At 41.7% G+C, this 24,475-nt stretch overlaps 4 protein-coding genes across 7 annotated transcripts in view; 3 read left to right on the plus strand and 1 right to left on the minus strand.

Moving 5' to 3' along the window:
- Positions 1-7,044, plus strand: part of hectd1 (HECT domain containing 1) — a 32,190-nt gene extending 25,146 nt beyond the window's left edge. For all 3 annotated transcript variants that reach the window (XM_079529016.1, XM_079529018.1, XM_079529017.1), the window contains exons 34-44: positions 100-182; positions 365-492; positions 799-1,000; positions 1,565-1,702; positions 2,665-3,128; positions 3,614-3,772; positions 4,621-4,699; positions 4,975-5,068; positions 5,467-5,617; positions 5,878-6,022; positions 6,493-7,044. In XM_079529016.1, coding sequence (XP_079385142.1) covers positions 100-182; positions 365-492; positions 799-1,000; positions 1,565-1,702; positions 2,665-3,128; positions 3,614-3,772; positions 4,621-4,699; positions 4,975-5,068; positions 5,467-5,617; positions 5,878-6,022; positions 6,493-6,630 — 1,781 coding nt within the window. In that variant the 3' untranslated portion in view covers positions 6,631-7,044. The remainder of the gene's footprint in view (positions 1-99; positions 183-364; positions 493-798; positions 1,001-1,564; positions 1,703-2,664; positions 3,129-3,613; positions 3,773-4,620; positions 4,700-4,974; positions 5,069-5,466; positions 5,618-5,877; positions 6,023-6,492) is intronic.
- A 1,687-nt stretch (positions 7,045-8,731) lies between these two features.
- Positions 8,732-11,864, minus strand: ap4s1 (adaptor related protein complex 4 subunit sigma 1). 2 transcript variants are annotated; one of them, XM_079528174.1, is made up of 6 exons: positions 11,749-11,864; positions 10,445-10,590; positions 10,114-10,200; positions 9,529-9,597; positions 9,329-9,340; positions 8,732-9,210 (listed from the first exon to the last, which is right to left on the minus strand). In XM_079528174.1, exons 2-6 carry the CDS (start codon positions 10,580-10,582, stop codon positions 9,082-9,084), a joined length of 435 nt encoding a protein of 144 aa, XP_079384300.1. In that variant the 5' UTR covers positions 10,583-10,590; positions 11,749-11,864; the 3' UTR covers positions 8,732-9,081. The 2 variants fall into 2 exon arrangements, with proteins under 2 accessions (XP_079384300.1, XP_079384299.1); XM_079528173.1 differs by lacking the exon at positions 11,749-11,864 and adding an exon at positions 11,250-11,478.
- On the plus strand, positions 11,593-13,078 carry hikeshi (heat shock protein nuclear import factor hikeshi). Its single transcript, XM_079528172.1, has 2 exons — positions 11,593-12,131; positions 12,645-13,078. Exons 1-2 carry the CDS (start codon positions 11,799-11,801, stop codon positions 12,906-12,908), a joined length of 597 nt encoding a protein of 198 aa, XP_079384298.1. The 5' UTR covers positions 11,593-11,798; the 3' UTR covers positions 12,909-13,078.
- A 2,976-nt stretch (positions 13,079-16,054) lies between these two features.
- Positions 16,055-22,083, plus strand: slc3a2b (solute carrier family 3 member 2b; the record flags this gene model as incomplete). Its single annotated transcript, XM_079527527.1, has 8 exons — positions 16,055-16,407; positions 17,814-18,004; positions 18,826-18,999; positions 19,297-19,391; positions 20,151-20,293; positions 20,792-21,101; positions 21,580-21,645; positions 21,729-22,083. 8 exons carry the CDS (start codon positions 16,055-16,057, stop codon positions 22,077-22,079), a joined length of 1,683 nt encoding a protein of 560 aa, XP_079383653.1. The 3' UTR covers positions 22,080-22,083.
- Between the last annotated feature and the right edge of the window lie 2,392 nt (positions 22,084-24,475).

Here is a 24,475-nt window from a genome sequence, read left to right on the forward strand (position 1 = left end):
AAAGTACGAATGCCAGATTGAAAGTGGTTCAAATCGTATCCGAGAGAAAGAGACGGAGTGAGAGAGATACATTTTAAATGCTGTTCACTGTGTTTCTAGATGGAGATGAGTTCGAGTTCAATGCATCTCCAGAGGAATTTACCAGCAAGAAGGTGACAACCAAAATCCTGCAACAGATCGAGGTTAGTACTAAATGATATTATATGTACACAGTATTTAAACCTCAGTCTCTGCCCAGTGGAGCTTTCCATAGATGTCAACAACAATATCATGAATAATGTGTTCATGGGAACCCCCGGCTCTGATCAGTGGAGCTCTATATAGTTGATGACGACGATGATAATAATCATACATTTGTTCATAGGAACCTCTGGCTCTGGCCAGTGGAGCGTTACCTGACTGGTGTGAACAGCTGACTGCTAAATGTCCTTTCCTGATCCCATTCGAGACCAGGCAACTGTATTTCACGTGCACAGCATTTGGAGCATCCAGGTACTACACACACACACACACACCTTTTGTATTTAGCAGTTTTAACAGTGACAGAATTTACCACCTACGCCCTAATTTCTCTCCAAAAATATGATGGAATATGTATATGTATGTACCTTTTTTTTCAGTAATTTCATGAAGAAATAAAAGAAAAATCCAAGAACTTCCATAAATGAGAAAACAAATGTTTAAGAAGTAGTGAAAATAGCCGATCGCAATGAGACTCGTAGATCTGCTATTTTCACTAGATTTTGGGCTAAAAGGTTTTGGAACCGCTGGGTTAAATGATGTCTATGTATCTTCCAGGGCTATAGTCTGGCTTCAGAACCGTCGCGAGGCAACCATGGAAAGGTCGCGGCCCTCCAGCGCCGTGAGGAGAGACGACCCGGCAGAGTTCAGAGTGGGCCGGTTAAAACATGAACGGGTCAAAGTCCCTCGAGGAGACGACATGATGGACTGGGCTGAACGGGTCATGTCTGTCCACGCGGACAGGAAGTCTGTCCTAGAGGTGAGTCGGCTCCACCCGTCTGTCTGTATATACTGTATGTATATACAATAGAACACTTTCCCAAAAAGTGGGTCGGGACCCATTTGTAGGTCACGGAACAATTTTTATAGGTCATGACTCGAGTAAAAGTCCCTTGTTATTTTCCTAGAACAAAAAAAAGGTATTTAAAAAGATTCCCAAATAAATTTAAAAATATTTTATGCATTTTAAAACAAACAAATCTACACATCTAATAAATTCCATGAATAAATAAGAATAAGAATTTGAAGTAGTCAAATTATCCGCAAGCTCAAAACGCTTTGTGCCGCGCTGTGATCTTGTAGATCTGCTATTTTCACTAGTGGCAAATGTCCAATATCTCTTTTGGGTCACAGGCCAAAACGTTAGGGAACCACTGCGCTATAACAGTGATTCACAAACATTTTAATTCAAAGGAGCCCCATGGGATTAAAGTTCTCAGTCGCCACGACTGATTTCAGTCATTTGGATTCCATAGAAGTCTTCTATGGAAGCATGTTGCACAGCAACAATCGCTGATGTGTGTGTGTGTGTGTTTGTGTGTAGGTGGAGTTCCAAGGTGAAGAAGGAACCGGTCTGGGTCCCACTCTGGAGTTTTATGCTTTGGTTGCTGCTGAGTTCCAGAGAACCTCTCTGGGGATGTGGTTGTCTGATGATGACTTCCCTGATGATGAATCACGACAGGTAACACATGACAAGCGTGCACGCACACGTCGGATCAAAGAAAGAATCGAATACACTTTGATGACTTTATGCCATAGTATCACAAAACCTGCCTTTAGTTCTTGGCCTCTATAATTAATACTTCTTTAATTGTTTATCGCTTTATATAGGATGTGTGCTAGTTTAGAATGTTATTAACCAACCACTTCTGGGCCAGAAATAGCAGATGATGAGAGAGTACTTTGTAGATCTGCCATTTTTGCCAAAGATTTGGTGTAAAATGAAAACCTATCACTCGTTTGAAGTGAGGGATGCCTTTGTTTGCTTTTGTATGTCATGGGGGCATGCTTTAAGCATGCCCTCCAAAGAGTGTACCAGGTCTAGTTGCAACTCGGGTCGGTTTCCCTCAGTAATAGGGCGCAGTTTAATTGGTCGACTTGATTAAAATCCACTCGATTTTCGACTCATGCTCCTCTCGACTCAAAAAATAGAAGTTGAAAAATCGTCTTTATTTTTTATATATATCAAAATGTTCAAATGTATTCCAAATGGTAAAGGGAACTGTATGAGTGTGTATCTGTGCACACTGCATGTCTCTCGTTTCATAAACACATGTTTACAAAATAGAATTAGCATCAAAGCCAGAATAAAAACAATACTTTAAACACTAGAGCAGTGCCCGTTGGGCACTGGCCAACTTGGAACAATGCAAGTTGGTGATCAGGTCCAGAGCCCGGGCAGAGGCTTTTGTGCTGGTTCTGGACAACCGGCTATCCGACGGACTCTACACTGGACACTGCACTGGACACTGCACTCCCTGTGGGGGTGTGGGACATGTGTGTCGAACGCTCTCCTGTCAACTGATGCACAGCCCCCCCCCCCCCCCCCCCCCCAAAAAAAAAGAGAAAAATTGATCGACTGTCGACTCGCCAAATACTGATTCGTTCACATCCCTAGTTAATATAATGATGTTTCTATTTTAGGTTGATCTGGGAGGGGGTTTAAAACCTCCAGGCTTCTACGTCCAGAGGTCCTGTGGATTGTTTCCAGCACCGTTCCCTCAGGACAGCGACGACTTGGACAGAATTACCAAACTCTTCCTCTTCCTGGGAGTGTTCCTGGCCAAGTGCATCCAGGACAACAGGCTGGTGGACCTGCCCATCTCTCAGCCTTTCTTCAAGCTGCTCTGTCAGGGAGACATCCGCTCCAACATGAGCAAGCTGCTCTACCATTCACAAGACAACGACAGACACCAACCCTTCCTCTTCCTATCGGAGAACCAATTGGAGGCCTCGACGGAGGAGAGCCAGGATACGTACTCTGTGGGGAGTCTGGAGGAGGAGGACTCAAAGTCCGAGTTCATTCTGGATCCTCCCAAACCCAAACCGCCATCCTGGTACCATGGCCTGCTCACCTGGGACGACTTCCTGTTGGTTAACCCACACAGGTAAAGAAAAACGGAGAGCCCCGTGCCCTTGATTGCCTTGTAGGTGATCACTGGTGTTTTGAAATGTGTCTATCACAAATCCGTAGTCTACTTATTCATCATCGTAACAGAAAATGGCGTTCTATAGATTCACATTACTGTCAATGAATTTTAGGTTTTCCCAACATTGTGGGTAGAGAGTTGGCTCAGAACACAAACTGCAAGTGCTGCTGGTGTGTTTAACATTTGTTGGTACGCAGCTACTCTGTGACTGTGAACCAATGAAGGTAGCCATTTTCTGCTCTGCTTTGGTTCTTTGATCTGATAAACTCGAGTCTCTTCAGCCGTAAATTCTACCAACCGTGTCGGTTCTTTTATACCCCTTGAACCAGGCAAAGAAAAGGCTGGGTATGGGATGAGTGTAATGATAAGCTTTACAATACTGAAGAAAAGGAATATCTGTATTTCTCCTCACTTAATGTCCACTCTCTTCTCTTTTTTTGTAGAGCTAGTTTTCTGAAGGAGTTGAAGGAGTTGGCACTGAGGAGGAAGGAGGTGCTTTGTAGTAAAACTCTGTCTGAAGATGAGAAGAATGTCAGACTACAAGACATCCTGCTGAGGAACCCACTGGGAAACGGACCTCCACTCAACATAGAGGATCTGGGGTATAAAACAAACACACACACATACAGTTCCCAAACTGGGGGTCGGGGTCCCCAGATAATTAGCATAATGTGTATCAATGTTTCTCACTCAACAGTAAACCAACCAATATACAGTGTAAGTGTATACTGCGTATCTGCAGTTTTCTTTCTAAGACCTTTTTAATACCACTAAATTCAAATATTATTTTGGGAGGTCACGGCCTGTTTGCACAGCTGACAGTGAGGAGTTTCACAATGTCAACGGTTCCCTAACTCCATGTGCATGAGAGAAAACAAATAAGTAGTTTTGTTAACACCCTGAGCGGCATAAACGGAGGTCTCTGTCCTATCCAATAGTAACGCCAGTAACGGAGACTAATCACAGGACGGAACCGAGCGCACCGCTCCACAGGCTGGGAGCACCTGTTGGGCAACACTGTCATTTCCGGTTGGGATGTCATCCAAAATGTTCCCCCCCATTTTAGTGGATGAGACCGAAAATCTTAAAACGTGAATGACTCTTGATCTAAATCAATCCGTCCAATTCTAACCAAAGATTATGTTTTTGACGGCCCTTCGTGGTCCCGTCGCTAGTCGAGTTAGAATTAATCATACCTCCCGTTGTTGTTGTTCGCCTCGGGGGTGTTTTGGCTACATCTAGCTGCTTCAGCTACATCCAAGATGGCACCTGGTGCACCTTGAAATGTGCTCCGTTGCTGCAAATCGCTGGGCGCTCTGATTTAATGGTCCTAAATACCGGGCGTTCGGGGTGTTAACGGAGACCGAGAACACTGTATAGTATACTTAATTGTTCAATTGGCAACAACAAATGTGTGTTTATTTTAACGTCTGTCTCTCTCTCTCTGTAGGTTGAATTTCCAGTTCTGTCCATCTTCTAAAGTTCATGGCTTCACAGCTGTCGACCTCAAACCCAATGGAGACAATGAGGTAGGAAACTAGTTTGCTACTTAACCAGTCCTCTGCCAGTTAGGCCATCAGTTAACTAGCCCTCGACCAGTTAAACTGCCAGTAAACAAGCCCTATACCATTAGACTCATTAGATCAGTTAACCTTCAGTTAACTTTAATTACCAGCACAAAGATAAGATATACCTTTTTCGATTTCTTGTTAAGCCTTGTTCATAAATGTTCATAAATGTCAATACATTATTTTTTTTGTGCGCGTGTGTGTGTGTGTGTGTGTGTGTGTGTGTGTGTGTGTAGCTTGTTACCATGGAGAATGCAGAGCTGTATGTAGAGCTGATGTTCGACTTCTGTATGAACTCTGGAATCCAGAAACAGATGGAAGCTTTCAGACGTAAGACACACACACGGGTGGTTGTAATAATTCCAAACATTTCCCACTTTAATGTATTTTGGAGAGCCAGGATTGGTATTCATTAAAAAAACACACACACATTATTTTGCCTCACTCTTCCTTATTATTGAGAAACTATTTGATTTAGGGGTGATTAAAATAATTCTTAATCCATTGTGTCTGATCACAATTCCTCAAGAGGAACATTTACAGTTTGTCTAAAATAAATAAATAAATCAAATTCAGACATGAACAAAATGTGCACCTGGTTGTGCATGTGAACTCTGCTTGTATTCGAGCACGAGACTGTTACAGGATAGTATTGCATATCAATGTGTGTTGAATGAGGACTGACAGTTATAGGCTGAGTACAGTAAGATATGTATTTTATATTTCAGAGGGCTTCAATCACGTCTTTCCAATGGAGAAGTTGAGCTCTTTCAGCCATAAAGAAGTCCAGATGATTCTCTGTGGCAACCAGATGCCTTCCTGGACTTCTGAGGACATCGTTAACTACACAGAACCTAAACTCGGATACACCAGAGACAGGTAAACTGACTTATCATTTATTGACATGTTAGAATTATTCTATTTGGACCTTTTGTTCCTCGTGTCTGTAGGCCATTTAGTTTGATTGATTGAATACTGTCAAAGGTTATACCAAAAGGACAACACAAAAGGCCCCAGGAGGCTTAATGTTTCCATTGTACTCAATTCATCAGTCTACTTGCCTTCCTGTGGATATGAAGATGGTCTGACTCCTCTATTCTCCCCCTCTCCTCACCTCTCCCTCCTCTCCTCTCCTCTAGTCCTGGCTTCATCAGGTTTGTCAGAGTTTTATGTGGAATGTCATCTGATGAGAGAAAAGCGTTTCTTCAGTTTACCACTGGCTGCTCTACTCTGCCCCCTGGAGGTCTGGCCAACTTGCACCCCCGGCTCACTATAGTCAGAAAGGTAAGTAAAGAGTTCACACTTAATGTATTAGTTTATCACTTAAATAAGGGGTAATCAATGATGACCCTGCAGTTATGGACAAATAATACACAATGTGGATTCTAATTACCAGAGGGTTTTGCCTCTGGAAGCATTATTTGGATTTGACTATCCTGCTTACACCATGGACACTTACCAGCTATAACAAATTAATTCGTCTTTAATCATATTTTGTAGTAATATACTCTTTGAACAGAAACTTTGTGTTGACAGTTGACACTATCGTCATCAACCTAAGAATAAACAGTACCTCACTACTTAAGCAAGTTAGTTGACAGAAGAATATGTATTTTAGCGGTGGCATTCTAGCACAGACACAGCGGGGAGAACAGGAAAATATACAATGAACCTACAGTGCTATGCCAGAAAGAGTTCCACTTCAATAATATAACGTTTAATAAATCTTTTCTCTCTTCCGTCTGCTCTTTCAGGTTGATGCAACAGACTCTAGTTATCCATCAGTCAATACTTGTGTTCATTACCTGAAGCTTCCGGAATATTCTTCAGAGGACATCATGAGAGAGCGCCTCCTCGCAGCCACCATGGAGAAAGGCTTCCACCTCAACTGAGCGCGCTCCGTCCACTCCCTGCTTTCCCGTCACGTGGCTCATAGCCAAGCCGGCCAATCAGATGGCCAGTTGAGCAGCTGCTGATTGGACGAAAAGGACGCAGAAGCCTAATTTTTCTAAAAAATACAAAAACAAAAGCTGGCCCACCCACCCCCCCAACCTGTCATTTTCCTCCTCTTCATTCTGCTTCTAACGCTCTCACTCTGTTTTTTCTTTTTTTTGCGTTTTTCTTTGAGTATTTAACGTTTTGGATGTTTGGAGTTTTTCACTTTAATCTGATCTACAATCAGGCACACTTTTTATTTTCTACTTTCAGTTTTGCTTCCCTTCCCTATTTTATTCTGTGTGAAAGTTTTCCTGCCAGAGGGATCAGTGTGTTGCCGTAGAAATGCTGGTTTAAAAGATTTAAACTGCTTTCCTTCTCTTTTCTTTGTAAAGTAGAAACATTTATTTAACTCGAGTTCAAACATATTTTCAAAATGTGAACGCTCCAAAAAAAGAAAAACCTACAAAAAATATAATAATAAAAAAAAATCATTCAAATATTTGCAGTGTACAACTCATCTTGTTACAGTGGTGACGTGAATAAACAAGTGTTCCACAGATGGGATGTTTCATCATCCAGGACAGGTCTGTGTAGAAATGGGTCAAGTTAAAGCTGCACTACGTAACTTTCCTCTTCTACCCCGGATTTGAACTCTGTTTCCTACGCAAGTGCTGACATGAGCCTGCCTGCTTCCTCGGGATAAATTGAATCTTGACTGTCAGCTCAAAATTTGTCAGATCCTGTGTCTTGGTGAGACATGACCTTTGACACGATCTAAATGTCTCAGAAGAGCAGGGAGACAAAATTCAACTAAAGGTTATATTGTATTAACACCGTACTGTACCATACAGATTGGAAATGAAATACATTTTATTCGTAAAAAAAACTGTCACATAGTAATTGGATCACTGATTCAGTAATTTCAAGGACCCAGTTTAATGATTTTTGTCTCCACCAGGCCGAAGGCATGGGGAGAGAGTATGTTTGTGTGTGTCCTTCACCAGCTAATCTCCGTTAACCCGTCGATGCCAAACTTTGCACACACTTCCTGGATGCCAACGATTAACCGCTGCCCCAAATTTTCCAGAACGGCCTGTTATAGCGCCACCAGGAGGCTGACTTTTGTTTTTTTTATATTACTACTCCGGATTTTGTCCAAAAATCCCGCAAATCGTTACACAGTATCTATAGTCGTGTGCTCAAGACGGATCTGTCCGACATTACATCCTAATTGGCTAACATTGGCTTTCAAAGTTTGCACGATTGGTCCATTTTGAACAAAAAGCCTCAAATCATGAACACAGCGTGCAATTTACATGAAATCTTTCACACACTTTCCTACTAGGCTGAGGAATATATCCCACCCTTCTCACATTGGCCTGTTATAGCACCACCAACAGGTGGACTTTTGCAAAACACATTTTTGGAACAAAATGCCTCAAATCGTCCAATTGCCATCAAAAGCGTAAGAACAAATGACACCCTTTTCACCAGGAGGCCACAACCTGACCTAGTCTGGTGGAGACCTGTGCCCCGAGAGGCACTTTTTCTAGTTCTCTCTGGGACAGTGCAGTTTGTTACGCTGTAAAATCCCTGTGTACTTGGGCTGTACAAATGGACCCATAAGAGTCCATTAGTTTCCATTTGTATACATTCAGAGTTACAGATCCATAAGGGTCCATTTGTTTCCTAACTATCAATCATTTTGCAAGGTGGGGACCACCTGGAACTCCCTCAAAGACCCATGGGAATCCCGCATTGAGAACCAGAGGTCTAAATGTAATGAGGACGCTATGGCAACGGTACACTGGAAGGGGCATACGTTAGTCCGACGTACCAATAGTCGGACATACGTGGCCGGTTAAGACTCACCCATGGCTTCTGCGTGCGGGTATGGGTAGTAATGTCAGATTATTGGGACGTAGGACTAACGCTACGCACCCAGTACACCGTCACCAGTACCTTGACTAGGGTTTAGAATTCAATTTCAATGTATTATAAAGTACAGGACATAAAACGTTCAGAGTTCAACAGGAGTTAAGAACTAGATCTGTATGATGTTTTAAACAACTTTTATTGAAAAATAAAATATACACATAGTTAAATATACATAAGTCATATAAAAATGTCTTAAGGCAAAAAAACGATTGAGTCCTGAGTCCGATTAAAATTATTTCATGTTGAATTATATATTTAGATGACGTTCACATATCTACTCTGCTCCTCTACACTAAATTACACTACACTAAATAGACCGCGTTTGACAAATCTGTACATTGAAGCAATTTGTTACACTGTAGAGGGGTGCCTTTAGCGCCAAGTCAAAACTAAGACGATAAACATGGACCATCAGTCTATAATTCACCTATATAGTAAAACAAAAACAGGTGGGGGGGATGGGGGTCTCAGCCGTCAACCATCTTGTCAAGGGCGAGGAGTGGAGCCAGAATACGACTCCTGTTTGTCTCAACAACATGGCCACCAACAATGATCTCATCCAGAATCACATGGACTCTATCCAAGTTAAACATGATCTGATAAGACAGTCAAGGAGATAGATTGATATGTTTGAGTACACACAAGGATGGATAGATATACATAAATCATAGATACTGTACATTCATTTATTAAACTGTACTGATTAAAGGATACATCCAGTTCACTCTGGGGAAAACAGAGCAGGTCATTAGTTATTCTTGTGGTTTGGCAACAAAACTAGATCACCATGGTAATCCAGCATCGTCTGGGCTTCACGTTAAAACGGATCTTCAATTCTACCAGAAAATGTTATGGTAGAATATGAAGTCATCACAACCTGTGAGCTTTCGCATTCTGACAATTATAGTACTTACCACGCAACTAAAGTATTTGTCCAAAACTTCCACAAAGTTCTGGATGAGTTCATAGGTTGACAGCTCATTCTGCAGAGAGAGACAAACGGAGACAATTTTGCGAGTGGGTTTCACTGCCATCCCTTTGTGGCATCCATTGTTGTCACTGTTATGTTGCGACTCATGAGCTTGTAGAACTGTTGCTCATTTGGATTTTTTTTCACCTGGCATGCCCAAAATAAGGACACTAAAAGTGGTTAGACACAATAAAAACCCTGGTGGCATTAGACTAGCATAGCCATTAACCAGCGACACAATCAAAGATCTCTAGTTGATATGTCTGAGGAAATCTATATTCAATATACCACGCCTACTGCTATGGAAACCAATCCTGATGCCATACCTATGTGAAGGACTGCCCTAAAGTCCCAGCATTGGTTCTGAGGTGCTGTATTATTTTCTTTTTCTCCCACAGAATTATTTCCACCCAGTTTTTAGCCCATTCATTGAATTTAGATGTTATGTTGTTACCAGACATATCAACAGGCAGAGATCTCTAATCTGGTTAGATTATTAGACTATGGTGGCATTGAACCTTGAACTGACCTCACTGTGTGTGACCCCAACCACGATGTAGAGAGCTGCATACTGACGATAGACCAGCTTAAAGTCCTGATATTCCACAAACGAACACTGAGAGAGAGAGGGAGAGATCATCTCACTGACCTATATAAACTCAGAATTAGGGGTGCACATTTTTAATAATTCAATTAATTGATTGAACCTTTATCAAATGATCATTGATTCCAATGGTATATAATCAATGATTTTCCTGAGAACCCAAACTTCCCCCAGGGTCAATAAGTGTATTTATAGCAATTAATTGTTAACATCCCGACTGGATGGACAGAACTGGGATGGACACAGACAGACAGACCTCATCTTTCTTGCGTGACAAACATGCTCTGACAACGTCGGTCTCCAGGGGAACTCTCCGGCTGTGTTCCAGCGGTTCGTAGTATCGACTCAGCCTCGTCTGACCTTGTCTGTTCAACATCAGCACAAACTTTATCATGATCACAGCTAGACAGACACACACACACACACACAGAGAGAGAGAGAAGAGTTGATGTCAACTTTATTCAGCTTCATTAGCTTCTAATTACTGTTTGTAGAAGAACACTTTGACCAAACCAACATGACACTGATTATTTACAACACATGATGTTGGTAAAATGGCGACTTCGTTGTAATTCATGGATAATACAGTCTGCACATGTATTAATTACACTACATCCCTTCAATCAGTAGAATTCATTCAGACAAGAAATAGTCAGACAGTAGACTATACTGTAGATACATTCAGACAGTAGTCAGACTATGCATTCATTCAGGGCTAACAGTACACTACAGTACATTCAGATATATACCTAAGCTTAGACAGCATTCATTCACAGTAGACTAGATAAGTTAGACAAAATGTAGAGAAATGTATTAACAAAACCATTGCAGTAGGGGTTTGTGTTAGCCCGTCTCCGGACCCCCCGGGTTGAGCTCCTTTGGACCCCTACGACGTATCAAAATGTCAGAAACTTTAGTAGGGTTCCGAAAGGAGCTAGGGTTTGTGTGTGTGTGTGTGTTCTGCCCGTGTAGCATTGACTATTCAACGCCATGGCAAACCAAACAGACGTTGTCAGACCCAGACCTGTGTTTCATAAGCACAAATATGAACTTCTACTCACCACTAATGAGCTTTATGATAATAATAAATACAAATAAATGGATGTTTTATCTGATCAACATTCCAGAAGCTACCATAACAGACCGGAGACGCGGCGTCACATTAAGAGCTGTAATCTGATTGGCTACGCTCCGAGTAAACAGCCTGACGTCGCAAGGATAACAAGTCAATAGTCGAGCAGAAGGTTATTTTTTTCTTTTTAATAACTAATTATTATAAAATGTATAAAGTAATAAAAAGTAATAAACGTTAAGTGTTGCCCTATAAAGATGTTAAACCTGTTTAACGTGGGCTGAATTAAACCATAGGCTAAAAAACTGGTAAATGTATAAACACAGTCAAACTAATCAATTATCGAGCTATGGATCGATTAACTGTCATGGTAGACTGCTGAACAGAACAAGTTTGTTTGTAACGAACAAAAGAGGATTATTATTAATATTATTATTATCATCATCATTGGTGTATTTGTTTTGTATTAGTGTTGCTTCTGCTGTTACTGTTGTCATTGTCGTTACTGTTGTAGCTCGTACAGCTGCTTTCATTGGGTATGTTCGGCTGTCTGGTCGCGGGTCGGCTGGTCCAGACGGACCCGGTTCTGGTCTCGGCCGATAAGTTCTTGTTCAACCTGACGGACTACGAGCAGGTGAACCACGTGGTGGTGTTCATGCTCGGCACGGTGCCGTTCCCCGCCGGGATGGGCGGCGCCGTTTACTTCTCCTTCCCAGACCCAGGTTCGGGCGGCGCGGTGTGGCAACTGCTCGGCTTCATCACCAACGACAAACCCAGCGCCATCTTCAAGATATCTGGACTAAAGGCCGGGGAGGGCGGGGCACATCCGTTCGGGACCATGTGCGGTGCCGCCGGACAGTCCGTAGCTCAGGTCGGCAGTGGTGGGGAGGCAGGGGATGGGGTTTGATTGATTGATTGATTGATTGATTGATTGAAGTATTTATTAACAGTTTGCAGAATTACAGTACATTTAAAGCACAAATCAATACAAAAACTGTTAACAGTGAGTGGACGACCCAATAAAGCACTACACTTGTTTACAAGAGGGTCCACCTTGTTCAATTCATCATAAATAGAAAGAAAGTAGGCCTACTCTACAAGTCCTATAAAAAAACATAATTGGTATTTGGCACCAACAGTAATTATTATCATTAATTCGTGCCCATATATTTTATCATGAGCATTAGTGGTGACCAATTAGGCCTATATGAAGATATATATTGAAAATGGATGAAGTCATCTTGTAATCTTTGAAACATTTATTTATGTATTTGTTCATTATATTTTGATAGTCTCACTCTGCAAGTAACTAAGTTAGTTAGTTAGTGGGACTAAGAGTACTACAGTAAATGTACGTGTAGTTACTCAGTTTCCACCACTGCAGGTGGGTGTGTCTGTAGAGCCTCTGGATCAGCTGGTCCAACAGACACCGGTGTCCACGGCTGCCGTGGCCAACTTGGACTCCTTCCTGCTGTTCACACAGAAGATGTTGGACAGTCTGTACAACTTTGCCTCGTCCTTCGCTGTGAGCCAGGCTCAGATGACCCCCGAGCCCTCGGAGACCTTCATCCCTTCCAGCTGTGTCCTCCGCTGGTACGAGAACTTCCAGAGACGCCTGGCGCAGAACCCCAACTTCTGGAAGAGCTGAGACAGCAAAGACTAGACACAAGTGTCTTCTATTCTATAGTGCCTACATGTCCATTAGGTCTTTCTTTTTATGTAAAAAAAAAAAGTTTACAGTGTTATTATCAGCGCCAAATAAATCATTATCAGCAAGTTTTTTGGTAGAAAAAAACCTATTCTGTAATAAACTGACAAGAAAACATCTATATTGTCTGGAACTTTAAATGTAGTCACTGAAATACTTTAAAGGAAACATTAACCACTTAAACCCTATACAGTTGTTCAACAACTGTCTGTACTTGGCCTCTCTTCGCCGGACATGCCAATCTACAAGCCCTTCTTCGCAGAACATGGCGATCACAATGCATCGCAAGTTGACACGTGAGCTGTTGCTGAATGCTCACCTATTGTCACGGAATGATTGCTTATTATGACATGCCCGGAACAGAGATGCTCATGTGGTTAACTACTGTCATAAAGCTGTCTTAACCAGTAAGACGCCTGAGGGCGAGAAGCGCACGCATCCGCCTCGTTGGCGGCAGACTGCTGGGCGAGCGCTGGCGCTTTGGCATGGGGGGGGTCAGATCAACATGGAATTAATTCTGTACTTCCCATATAAGGAGCATGTCTTGAGTGTACAGGTTTTGATGAGGTCAGATCAACATGTGGAATGTCAGAACAGGTCAGCTCCATACAGTATATGGAGATCTAAGGGTGGTAGTGGGGACATGCTCTTGAGTGTACAGGGTTTGATGAGGGCCCAGGTAGGGCCGGGCCTTAATTTTCGGCCTGTTGAGAACTCTAGTTCTCGCCGGCTGCCGGGTGCGGCTGCACTAATAACTTTGGGGCAGGCCCGTCTAGAATTTGAATGGACAGGTATAACTCAAAAGGGAGACATCGAAGAGGAATGATGGATGGGGAAGGATCAACATATGGATATCCATATATGGAGAATGGAGATCTAAGGGTTTGAGGTCAGATGAGGTGCTGGTCAATATTGATGGCATCAGGGATATACATGGGATTAATTGCGACAGCAGGTCGCATTTACAGCAGGTCGCATATATCCATCCCTGATGATGTCACGATGACCTGGGCACCATATATGGGGGCTGACACGTGATGTCAGCCTGGGGTGACCAGGGGGCTGATGTCACGTGATGTCACGATGACCTGGGGGGCTTGCCTGGGGTGACCAACCAACCAACACACACAGATTCCATAGTTAACTGCGACCTGTGGTTGCAATGATTCACATTTCATACTATTTGATTGATTAACTTTACATTATAAAAACAATACAGCTCAGCTCAGTTGCCTTGTGGTTAGTGTCCACTGTCCACCCTGAGATTGGGAGGTTGGGGTTCAATCTGGCTGATTCACACCAAAGAAGTCACTGACATAGCATTTCCAGGGTCAGGCAGGGGTATAGTTGTATATCAACCTGCCGAGTGAGGCAGGTTGATATACAAGAAACAGGAGCTACACTGCTGACGATGGGAAACATGGCTTAGGAGGAGCTGTGGGTTCCCAAAACTATTAACTTTTAAACAATAGGAACATAATATTAGTCTTATCTGAATATGTAATTTAAATTGAAATGTGGTGCTTCCTGGTTGGTTTTTATCCCCTGTCAATGCAGCATGGATTTCCTCTCCGGTCATGTTTACATACCGGTAATTATAACAAAGACCTATTAGCGTACAAATATACACGTGATGAAAGTTGTTTTCTAAAGTTGCAGTCAACATTAAGCATTTAGACATAATTTAACATAGTCTACATGGAGAATATGACTTTAAACAATAGAACATGTCATTACAATTAATTACATTTATAAGGATTCACTTCAGAATTATTACAGTATGGTGACAGGGTCAATGGAATCAAACAATACACAAATAAAATGCATCAACAAACTAATAAGAGAATAGCAAGAAAATTAAATCAAACAAATCCAAGAAATACGGAAGAAGACAAAGTTAATGTAAGTGGCTTATCCAGGAACAGTCATTACGCTTATCATTCAAGGTATTAACCGGGTGGACTGGATACAGGCATAGTGTTAAATATGACATCCATATAGATTTGATGGATATATAACTCCACCTGCATACAAAACTAAGTTCATGGGAAAATGTTTGAAAATAAATAAAACATAATATAGGCATAGTGTGAGCATTGGGGAAAAGCTTGAAATTAAATATTGATTGATAAGCCAAGGGCATGATATTGTTGCATAAGGTGTTAAATTAAATTATCAAGACACCTGTTATGATTAATGTTTAATAATACATATGAATAACTGAATATCCTAAATAAATACATACAAATAGAAATGAGCCTATATGTCACATTATAGACTATACTAAATGTGTTATGCTGCTGTTGTTGGGAGGTAGGCTATAGGTGGAAATAGGCCTATAGGCCATTGCTTGTGATCCAGACAGAGCTCAAAATAGTTGAGAACCAACCAACCTGCACTAATAATGTGGTAACTTAAGTATATTTTCAAATAAGAAAATATACAAAAAATAGCCTACACAACTGTGCCTCTTGCGGAGAGGGTCGCCATCTTTTCTGCAGTCCCCCCTTGATATGACGCCATAGCCATATAGAGCTATGGATGGTCCATGCACTGCGGCAGTGTAATGCTGTTACACAATAATTGGTGACATGTGATAATGTGATTAAAAGGGGTCGCTGTTTTGCAGCCATATTGCAATAATTGAAGTCACACAAAATAGATACAAAAATATAATAATAATACAAATAAAAAAGAGGCTACCCAGCCAGTACCCAGCCAGATCAAAGAGTCAAAATATCTAGATGTTCGGAGAAAGGAGGGGAACATTTTCAACGTTTTTACAACATTAATTAATCATCATTGAAAAATAAAATAAAAATTCAACGAAATATCATTTTCAACCGCTAGCCTACAATTGATTTGCAGACAGGACAGAGTGTGACATAGCGACAGCGTCGCTGCAGCGACGCACCAGACAGACCCAACCCAACCCGACCCCATTGATGGAGTAGCTGAATTCTATGACCATGCTGACTCCGGAGTAACACCCCGTTCCGTTCCATTCAATTAACCAGACAGACTCAGACAGTCACGGGTGCGTTTGAAGGAATCGTGTCGTTTTACTGGAAGAAGTCGACGACGCCATGAGTAAAGAAGAGACAGAAGTGATGGGTAAGACTAAGGAGGAGACAGAGGTGCACATGCTGGGCAAAGAAGAGGAGACAGAAGTGGACACAATGGGTCCCACTACTGAGGAGACCGAGGTGGACATGATGGGCGGCAAGGAGGAGACAGACGTGGAGGCTGAGCTGACAGAAGCGGAGGAGGAGAAGCAACCGATAGCCGGAGGAGGAGAGGCCGGGAACGGGGATGCTGCAGCGTTTATTCCGGAGAAAAACGGAACGTCGAACGTGAAAGTACACGAAGATGATAAGGTTGAGGTGAAATTCACCGGTCTCTCCAAAGAGGAGCTGATGAGAGTCGCAGGGACTCCTGGGTGAGAGATGATTAATTATTGAATTGATTGATTGATTGATTGATTGATTGATTGATTGATTGAATATATAGAGCCTATATTGGTTCCATTGGTGATGGAATGTGAAGCCAGCCGTGGTTCTGTTTCTGTTTCTCTCTCTGTCTTACCTCCAGTCCTCCACAAATTACAATCCACAGATTCCACACTGTCTCATCTATCTTCATACTATAAAGTATGCTATGCTAGTTGCTGAGACATTTGGCCTGTCATTTTAATACAGAATAATAAAATTACATAAAAGTTTCAAAAATAAATATTCCTGTGCTGTGTGTGGAATAATGATCAATACCTCAACTGCATAACAAAAGCAATGCCCTGGCCTACCTGAACAAATTATTCCCACCCTATAGCTGACACCTCCCCAAATGTGACACAGAACATACATAAGGCATGTACTCTCACTCTCTTGTCTCTCAGATAAGTTAAATCAAATGTATTCATATAGATCTAATTTGTGTGTAGTCATGTGTGTAGTCTAGTCATGCATGGTCATGAATGATGTGTGTTCTAAGCCCAGTAGTGTCTGAGCACATGAGCAAAGAGTAGTGGCCTTAATTTAGTCATTTATAAATATCCATCAATTTGATTTGAATGTTGAAATATGAACAAATAAAAAAGATTCTTGATTGTTCAATAAAAATCACACCCGTGTGAACTGAGTGGTGCAACTGTCCACACACTACGTCACACACTAACCATAGCAACCATGCTCACCTGTACGTGGCCCCGTACAGGTACACACATACATAGACACATAGACACATAGATACAGACAAAGCTGGTTATTGGAGTGGTTTGCACCACTCAAAAAAACAACTGGTAAAATAATCCTTAAGAAAATAATCAATGATTACAGCACTAGTGTATACTGTCCTGTTGCTTGACCTACCCTAGAGCTATTGTCCTGTTGCTCATATTGATTATAGCCTATAATAGTTTTTTGGTTTGCTGAACTATTTTGTAATGTTCAATTCTAATTTGCTCTGCTGTATATTTCTGCCCATTTCTGAGTTCTGTTTGTCTGTATTTGCTATGTTCTCATTAATATACTTTATAGTTTACACAATAATTATTATAATTGTTTGCTTTATTTTTTATTTAAATGTTTTTCTTGATTACAAAATATGTCCACATATAATACAGTAGATGGGGATTTGTCTTTGCTCTGAACTGCTTGAGTGTGTTCCTGTTGTCTTACTTAAACATTACTGTATTGAGTTGTACTTGAAATGTACTGTAATTCTGCAAATTGTTAATAAATCAATCAATCAAAAAAAAACATGTTGCTTGCTTAATCAGTCTTATATAAACAACAATGTAGGCTAACTGTTTCATACAACTAAAGCCTGTATTTTGTTATGCTTCAGATGGGTGCGGACACGGTGGACCCTGTTGGTGCTGTTCTGGTTGGGTTGGCTGGGAATGCTGCTCGGGGCGGTGGTGATAATCCTCCAGGCTCCAGGCTGCAGACCTCTCCCTCAGATGAGCTGGTGGAGCTCTGGACCTCTCTATCAGATCACAAACATCCAAGCCTTCTCCGACACACAGGATCTCAAAGGTTGGTCTTTCAGTGGAACTGATTCGTAGCCCCAACCTAGTCAATACAGGCAGCTACACCGGGTTGCGTTTGCAGCAACGTCATATACATATTTTTGAAAGAAATATATTCTGTATAATCATGCGCAACAATAACATTGTAATGTTTTTTTTTTAATTCTGCCGAGATGATACTAAATGGTCAATGGTAAATAGTTGCTTATACAGTTGAATAAAGAAGCATTTTAAATTGTTCATAGGTTTGGAGTCGTAACGTGGACTGTACATAGCATGTGTATAGTGCATTTCTATGTGTGAAGAACAGAGAGACTATATTCAGGATGGGTGTATCCCCGCATGCATGGCATCAGATCTTACATACATTTCATGTTTTCTAAATTCAGAGCCATAGATCAGTCCTATCTGTGCATGGTTAGCAGACTGACCTCGTCGGCATTGAAACCTTTCAAATGGATATGAATCTAGAGTACAATATCTGACTCCAAGTCTTAGGAATGAATTACTGGGTGAGTACACACGCAGTTCTAAAAGTTTAAATGTCGACGTGGTCAGTCTGCTAACCATGTGCGGTCTCTCGCTGCCACTCAACTGACTACTGGCCAATCACAGCGTGTCTTTTTTCGGAACTACGCTTCGCAAGGAATCTCTGGAAAATTGTGCATTTCAATTTTGACAAGCGCCCCAGAGCCGGAAGAGGCGTCTACCTTTATATGTCTATATGGTTGGCATCACCAGACCTGAGGGAGTGGGAGGGGACATGGCACACACCGTTTGCCAGTGTTATGCACACTGACAGTCTGCTGATGTTGTTTCCTGCTGTAGGGGTGGAGAAGATGATTGACGGTTTGGCTAAGCTGAAGGTCAAGGGTCTGGTGTTGGGTCCGATCCACGATGCCCCGGGCGACGACCCTGTCAGTCTGAGGTTTGAGGACATTTCCCCCGAGGTTGGAACTTTGGAACAATTTAAAAGTGTCCTGACTGCAGCTCACAGGAAAGGTAAGATTATAAAGTCTATAGCATTACATGTCAGGTGTGGTGACCTGACTGCAGACCACAGCATAGGTATTTCCACCATGCCATTTAGTTATAATAATCAGAAATACTGTATGACAGCAAAAGGGTCCGTTCACAAAAACATTAAAAGTGACACCACATTATGCCCAGCAAATGTAATCATCAACAATCATCAAAAGGATAACCATCCAAGGAAGGCCTTGGATGATTACATATATAAAAACAGAAATATATTCCTTGTTTTCTTTATGAATAATCTCTCTTTTCTTACTATTTCAGGCATTTCTGTGGTCCTGGATCTGACTCCCAACTACCAGGGAACAGGGCCATGGTACTCTAACAGCAGTGTGACCACTGTGGCTGAGAAAATGAAGGTGAGGAAGCTGAGGCTCAGTGCTGTGTTTAATGTAAAATCTGCAATGCAATAAGACAATTTTGAGTTGACCCCCAAAGGGTAGCAAATTAGTAATTGAATTGTTTTAAAGTAGAGTCTAAATGTCTAATAACAACGTGGCCTCCCTGTTTAGTTATCAATAGTAAGTTAGTAAGCGGATTTCGGCATGAGTGATTTGTGTTTACACCAATCAAACAAACTGGACTTTGGGTGAAGTGTACACTGTACAGTACTTGGATCCGGGCCCGGGTCGCTGATGTGAAAGATCGTGATATTGAGTGAATCGTTGTGAACAGATTGACATACTTTCATACACAAAGACAGACAGCCTCATTAAAATAGTTTTCCAATCAGTCACGGCTCAACTGACCGGCTCAACTAACCTAGGCCTACCTACCAGCCACCCAGCAAAAAAAACAATATCGAATGTACAGATTCTTTAACCATGTAGGGATAAAATATATATATTTTATCAATGTTTGCCTGTTATCTCTCCTATGGTACCAACATACATAATGGAATTGTGGACAAATTATTATCCAACGACAACAAAATATTAAATGTTTTGGGTCTGAGAGGCTAAATCTCATCAAAATGGTGGTCCGTGGCTAAAACGTCAAATAAATAATGGACTTTGATATGAAAATGGTTCAAAACCACAGTCCTAGACCAGTGGTTCTCAACCTTTTCTGCATTAGCACCATCCTAGCATGCTAACACTAGTGTTGTCTCTCGTCAGTCTGCTCTGGTGTTCTGGCTGAACCAGGGTGTGGACGGTGTGCAGTTGTTGGGAGTTGAACATGTGGCCAGTGTTGTTCCGTCCCTCTGGGCAGATATTCGAGCCATCGTACAGAACGCTACAGAAGAGAATTCCACCAAGAGGTGATTCCATTACTAAGCCTTTATCACAAGACAATGTTTAGATCTACTGTGGAACAATACGACAGTATTCATTAATGTTTTCGGCAGCGCAATTGAAGGGTTTGATACGCATGCAGTGGGATCGGTACAGCCAAATGGACTAAAGCGAATGGTCCTAATGAAAAGAGTCAACCCACAACTGGCTTTATTGCATTTTATATTATGACTCACACAAGAGTTTCTGATTTTTTGTATCATAATTTATTTTACTTTTACATGATTGATTGATTGATTGATTGATTGAAAATTGTATTCACAGTTTGTAGAATGGGTACAGTTCAACAAAAGTACAGGTCAATACAAAATCTGCTAAGAGGATAAAACCAGAAAAAGCACTACTATACTACTTGTTTACATCAGGGTCCTTCATTTTCAATTAATCAGAATACATGGTCGAAATACACTGCTGTGTCAGTGTTGAGGTCAGTCGGTTTCATTGTGTACTTCCTGTGTGTTCAGAGTCCTGATTGGAGTAACAGAGAAGACATCGGCGGAGGACGTGTCCAATCTTCTCTCTTCTACGGGAGTCGACTTGCTTCTGTCGGGGGTGCTGAAGGCAGGCGGTGGCGATGCCACTGCTCAGTCTGTTCAGCACTTGCGCTCGTCCCACAACCAGAACCAGCTGGCCTGGAATGTGGGCGACCGGACCCAGGGCCACCTGGCTTCGCTGGTTGGACCGCCAATGGTCACGTTCTATCAGCTGCTACTGCTCACCCTGCCAGGAACGCCCGTCTTCAGCTACGGCGATGAGATTGGATTGGTTGATGAGGTGAGAATACTACTCGTGTGAAAACAGAAAAAGTCACTATACAGCGGGCTTTGTTTTAAACACTTGCATTTAAGTTTACTGTCAAATTGATTGTATATTTCATAAATTACTAACAATATATCCTCTGTGAGGCTAGGCCATTTGAGCTTGTAGATCTGCTATTTTCAATTGTTTTGCCTCTTCCTTATATTATTGTTTGACCAGTTTTTATAGTATAGTTTGTTGATTACTTTTGATGCAGTAATGGTCTTATTTATGGTCTTTACATGGTCTTTATTTAATTTCCTTTTTTATAGGTATTAAAAAAGGTCTTATATGACCTCAACACACACACACACACACACACACACACACACACACACACACACACACACACACACACACACACACACACACACACACACACACACACACACACACACAGGTTCAGAACCACTGCCTTAGGTAACTGTTAATCATACCTATTTCTCTTTTAAAGGACACAATGTTTCCCAAGATGCTTTGGGATACTGTGGACCCGATGCAGCTAAATGGAACGCTAAAGGTAAATACAATACCACAGATGACTTCACAGCTTTGTTGTTGCATTATGCAAATAAAACTTCCATGCCTTGCCTTCATTTGCAGGAGGAGACAGACCAGAGGTTTAACTGTCGCAGCTTCTTCAGCGCGTTGAGTGCGTTGCGAGACAAGGAACTTTCCCTCCTCTATGGAGACTTCGTACCACTCTTCAACTCCTCTTCCTCCATGGCGTACCTGCGGACCTGGGACCAAAGCCCCCGCTACTTGGCAGTGTTTAACTGGGGCGGAGCTGTAGAGAGGCTGGAGTTGACTGAACCGGGTCTTCCGCCGCAGGCTGTGGTGGTGCTGAGTACTAATGGTAGTTCTCTGACCTCAACCACGTCTGTAGACCTCAAAGCCCTCCAGATAGGACCAGCACAGGCTGCTCTTCTCAGGTTCCCCTACTCCCCTGCATAGACCGGTGCAGTGGTTCTCAAAGTGAGGTCCAAGGACCCCCAGGGATCTTTTGTAGGAGTCCCTGGCACAAGATATTTTCTTGTGGGTCCACGGCCAAATACATATTTATTTGGGGGTCCTTGGTATGAAAACGTTTGAGAACTGCTGGACTGGTAATGTATACTACTGTGTTGGTAGTGAGTGTTAAATTAGCCTTGGGTAGTGGGTACCCATGCGATGTTTTTTGTTTTGTTAGATTGATATGACGTAGATTTATAGAACGTATTATGTGAAACAGTTGTATAGCTGCATTTCTCGTTTGTCATCAGACAATGGTATGCATGCTTAGATATTAGATAATGTGCAATGTTTCTTCTTCTCTATCAACTTATTGCTGTCTGTCATTATGCTGGTCTTCACTAAGTTTGAGCTGGGGACTTTCTCCAATATCTCAGCTCACCCAGAAAAACAAAAACGTCTTTTGGAGCCATATTTCATTTTGCATTCAATATTCTCACCGAATCCCTTTGTGAATGATGTCACCATCTAGGCCCGCCGTTAGGAATTATGAACGGGTGGGAGAAATAATGAAAGTGCGCCCCTCAAGACATGTGATAATACGGCTCTATTACTGTCAGCTATTTAAAACCAACACTAACATTGAGTGCAGGTTATAATAACGTTACCGATGACACACAACACAACGATGGCCAAGAAACAGATTCTAGAAGGAATGAGGAACATGCAGTGTATACTGTGGCTCATAGGCACGCGCTGCACACTAGTTGAAAGCCACGGGCAGACGCCGACATGCACCTTCCACTCACTGAAAACATTTTTTCATGCTTTCATCCTGGAAGTATAGCGTTTACGCATCTCTGTAATTCTAGAGACCTGCCTTAAATTATCTATGTTAGTTTTGTGCTAACCTCAGGTGATATATGGTGCTCAATTGCCGGGACTTAATTGACCGCATCTAAGTTTGGCTATTAAACCTTTGAACAAGACCTTCTGCCCGGTCAACTGGCATTAACGTTCACCAACAGAGCACATATACCTGTAGTATTTTTGGACAACAATGAAGGAACATGAGTTACACACATCAGGTTGATCAGTTTTAGATTGGAAATTGTTAGGGTGGGGTTTCAAACCATTAAGTTTTTAATGCTAATGGTACATTTATGTATGCTGTGAGATACATAGAAGTAAGTAAAGTAAATTGTAAGTAAATTGTTATACTTGATCCCATTATGGGTCAATCTGGATCAGCCTCCCCGGACTGGGAGGGGGAACAACTGTAGTACCCTTTATACCCCCTGTCGGTGGGCCTGTCACCCTCTAGTCTAACTGTTTGGGTATTACCAATGTTGCCATCCCTTCATTCAAGTGTTATTTGTACACAGTATTCCTTTGGTTTCAATCAATTAAAAATACTGAACCAGGTATTAATGCTTTTTATTTATATATATATATAGGATTGTAATTGTGTTTTTATGTAGGGGCTACTACAAGCATTTGGATGTGCACTACCCATCGATCAAAAGGAACTGGACATTGATGTGCAAAACGGGGTAGGGCCTACGAGAGTGATAACTAACCCCATTCCTAAACTTAACCCCAGTAAAACTATGCTTAACCCTAAACGAATTTCTAACCATATTCTCAGTAAAACAAAATAAAGAATAAAACGAGGGTGAGCTGGATTATGGGCGACGGTACCTGTTACCCACTGATCTGGTATGTGCAATATGAAAATATGATGTTATGTATTCCATTGTCAGCATTACCACTACTAATTAATTAATCTGTGGCACAGACAATAATGCAGTGGTGTAGTGGTACAATTAGAAGTGAGGGAGAGCATCCATTAAGCTTGTTTCCCTTTACACCTAATCTCTTTGACAAAAACAGCTGATCTACAAGCCGACAAAGCAACACATTCTGAGCTGGTAGATCGGCTGGTAGATTTTAAGTGCTCTTGACCATTTTCCATTTCTCACTTGCATCTTCCATGCTTCTGTGGCACAAGAGCTGCAGTCAGTGGTTTGTATTTTTTGTAAGCAAAAGGCTTGTGGTTCAACACTATTAGGCACATTTTCACATTTCCACTCGCCATCTAAATTCTTCAAGGTTAAGTATTTCGTTCTAACTTGTACATCCCATGCCAGTGTGGCACAGGCAATAAGGTCTGTGGTTTATCAGCTGAAGGTTCTAGGTTCAAAACTCAAAACAACAAACAATTATAAAATCAAACTGGTGCAAATAAAAAAGCCTCAAATCATAGCTCATAGGCACAAATAAAGTGCCTCAATAAAACAACTGTCAGATCAAACTAATAATGGAACCTTGGGAGAAAGAAATCTATACAGTTTAATAACAAAACTAAAATATCACCTTTGCACCACCAGGCCTTTCAC

Source organism: Electrona antarctica (assembly GCF_951216825.1).
Source record: "Electrona antarctica genome assembly, chromosome: 18".
Lineage (NCBI taxonomy): Eukaryota > Metazoa > Chordata > Actinopteri > Myctophiformes > Myctophidae > Electrona > Electrona antarctica.